Genomic DNA, 3,197 nt, shown 5'->3' with positions numbered 1-3,197 from the left:
GTCTAAACGGCTCAACGTATAACAATGTGTAAGGTATCGATGGAAAGGGGAGGAGGTAACGAATATGTCAATATAAAAATAAAACACAAAAACATTACCAAAACGGCACTAAGCTTGTAACGTCCAAACGGCGTAGCGTACAACAACGTGTGAGGTATCGATGGAAAGGGGAGGTGGTAACGAATATGTTAAGATAAAAATCAATCTTATATTAAAGAGAATTTGATAGATCTGAAATATGTAAGCACGCATGGGATCCATAGGGTTCACTGGAATAATTCAAATGTGGTCTTAAAAGAAACGGATGGTAAAAAGAAAAATCAAATAAGTGGTTTTAATTATGCTAAATGAGACCAATTGTGCCGCAAATTCCTCGGCATAATGTAGTAGGATCTGAAGTCAGTAACATATAGAGGATACATTATGTTTTTTAAATAACAACAAAGTATAATGTTTAAAAGTATATTACATTAAAAAAATAACAGCATATATTAAGCAGTTTTCATAATTTGTATATCAAAAGTTGTTTTATGTAAGCCAACAGTTTGGTCAGAAGTAATGATATCTTCTATTTTGTCCAGTAAAGCGCACATATCAGTGCTACTGGACATAGTTGTGGATACAAGCGTGTTAAATTTATCATTAAAAGCCACTATACGTATTTTGTCACCAGGTTTATAATTAGCCAGCTTTTTGGCATCTTGTAAACCATCGCTCAAGGTGGTTTGCAAAGAGTCATGTACATCGTTTAACCCACCACCTTCTTTAACATTGTGAAGTTGATAAGGGGTAATGTAGGTATTAAACTTTTTAACGTGACGTGTATGCATGGTATGCAGCAGCCAAGGACAATTCATGGTACCCTGAAACACAAGTGTGACTGTCTGTAAATACAACACATGCATAAATAGGTGCCTTTATATATATCCTAAAGACGTCATGTCTTTACGTAAAATCCTAAGTGTTATTCGTTAAGAGGAAAGTTTGATGGTAGGTATGTATATAAACAACGTAAATAAGGTTCAAACATATTTATTTCATTACAACTAATACAAAAACAGGATACGGGTTTGGTAGTACCCAGAATATAGTTGTTACAGCTATAACACAATACAATTTTACATGTTTCAGTACATATTAGCAACTTCCGTAATATGCTATTTTCTAGTTCTTGAACCAATTTTAATATCTCTAAATCATCCACCAATAAATCGTAGTCGTCAATACAATAATCATCAGACATAGCTCTGTGTTCTAAAATATGTATGAGAGTGCTAAGTACAAATAAGAATTAACTTAAGAGTTAAGGTTATAATGTAAAAATAAGAATGTCGTGTGTATCGAGATGGGTTGACATGTCCAAAACGTCTTAATAGCGCATCGGTGGAAGCCACGCTACAAAAAAAAAAGGTCTTACCTATGAATGAAAGACTACTTCAGGTGTCAAATAACTATATTAAAAACCAAAAAATGAACACAACTACAATTAACTTTAAAACCTAAAACTACAAACTACTAAACTACACCAAAATTAAAATTAACTAAAAAAATTAACTAAAATTAATTAAACCTTGTTAAGCAGTGGCATTATTTAAGAACATTATTTTGTGACGTTCACGCTCTGCCATGCGAAAGCGCTTCTTCTGTGCCTTCGACATTTTCGGGGGTTGCTCCCGAATAATGTTCTTAAATAATGCCCCGACTTTAATGTAGGGCAAAGGTGACACGTGCCATTCATCGTCCCAGCTCTCATCCACAGACGGTTCGGGATGGCACGAATCTCCACTACCGCCCGTCTGTTGGGGGTCATCACCTATTAAATGTAGAGACAAGTATCTACGTCTGATGTGCGGCAGTGGAGATTCGTGCCATTCATCGTCCCAGCACTCATCCACAACAGCTGTGTACAGGGGTGTACACCAGCTACTCACACCTCTACAAGCAACAGTTGTATAACACAAGGCCATTATCTACAATAACAAAAAGAGATAAGTAAGTATGATGAGTATACATACAAAAAACTAGGTGATAAAATTAGAATGTTATTAGAACTCCCAGGGTAGCGTGTCTATTATTCTGTTATTTTCTGGTAATGGTCTACGTTTGTTATAGTCCATGCGGAATGTCTTAGAAACTCTCTCGGTAGTAACTATATTTTTAGTATGCACGTCTCTACATATTTGATCATAATATAAAACAGTATTGTCTAATTTTTCAGTAATTATATCAACCAGAACGTCGCGATTTAGATATAAAGAATTTTCATAGTTTAGTGTAAACCCATTAATTTTAGTTACTTCGCGGCCTAGCTTTGTCTTAAAAGTGTAAGACTTAGGGCCAGTGGAGAAAAATTCAATGATATAGTCATCGGCCGGTAATTCGTCTGACCAATCACCCAACAGTTCACCCGTTTCGACTGTGTTAAGACCATCATTAATGTACACTACAGAATCCGTATCGAAATAGACAACTGCTTCGACCAGTTTATCAAGCATGTCGTACAACCTTAAGCGAGCATTGGCTGTTGTAAACGCTGCAATAAAAACATTTGTTTGGGTAGATTTTTCCAGAAACTGTTCTTTCACGCAAAATATTACCTGAGCCATGTCGTTATCAAAGAATAAACAGTTAGTAATATCTAGTGTGTCATCCAATAGTATCTCATACCATCGTTTGCAGTTAGTGATATATTCGGTCTGGGACAAATTCACTCGTTGACCGAATTTACCCCATAGACTGTTTAGACAGAGTTTAGAGACCTCTCTTCTACCTGGGTTAACAGAGATTTTAGACAGATCTAAATCTATTCCCATTTGCGTTTTCACAGTCAGAGCATATTCGTCGTTTGATGTACAAGTATGTGGACTACTTTCTAATTTTATTTTGTTTGCTCGAAGTGCCACACCTCGCTAATACTGGTGATTTGATAGCCTTTTTCCAAAGCTTTCTTCATCTCCAACGTTGTCCATGTTCCTGAAAACATTCTTTGAGAATCCGTATGAAGGCACGTGTCGGGCATGTCTTCAATGCATTGTTTGCAGAGAGGAAACAATAGCTTTGTTGTTCTTAGCGGTAATACAGGGTGATACAACCGTCTAGGGGGAGTAGTAGTCTAGGGGGAGTAGTAAGAGTCTTATTAGTGCACTGAATAAGACCAAACCACGAAAAATCATAAGCAACAGGATTGTAGATCTTAA

At 36.3% G+C, this 3,197-nt stretch overlaps 1 protein-coding gene across 1 annotated transcript; it reads right to left on the bottom strand.

Annotated features, from left to right (window-relative positions):
- Positions 1-2,045: 2,045 nt before the first annotated feature.
- LOC140431185 (uncharacterized) lies at positions 2,046-2,813 on the bottom strand. The gene has a single exon (XM_072519102.1). The coding sequence runs from the start codon at positions 2,811-2,813 to the stop codon at positions 2,046-2,048; it is 768 nt and encodes a 255-aa protein (XP_072375203.1).
- Positions 2,814-3,197: the final 384 nt, after the last annotated feature.

The sequence above is a fragment of the Diabrotica undecimpunctata genome, unplaced genomic scaffold, assembly GCF_040954645.1.
Source record: "Diabrotica undecimpunctata isolate CICGRU unplaced genomic scaffold, icDiaUnde3 ctg00000592.1, whole genome shotgun sequence".
Taxonomy (NCBI): Eukaryota; Metazoa; Arthropoda; class Insecta; order Coleoptera; family Chrysomelidae; genus Diabrotica; species Diabrotica undecimpunctata.
The sequence above is the reverse complement of the archived record's forward strand: the minus strand, read 5'-3'. Positions and strand labels throughout refer to the sequence as shown.

Excerpts from the sequence above, each read along its gene's own strand:
- LOC140431185 (XM_072519102.1), bottom strand. The coding sequence starts at position 2,813 with ATGGGAATAGATTTAGATCTGTCTAAAATCTCTGTTAACCCAGGTAGA.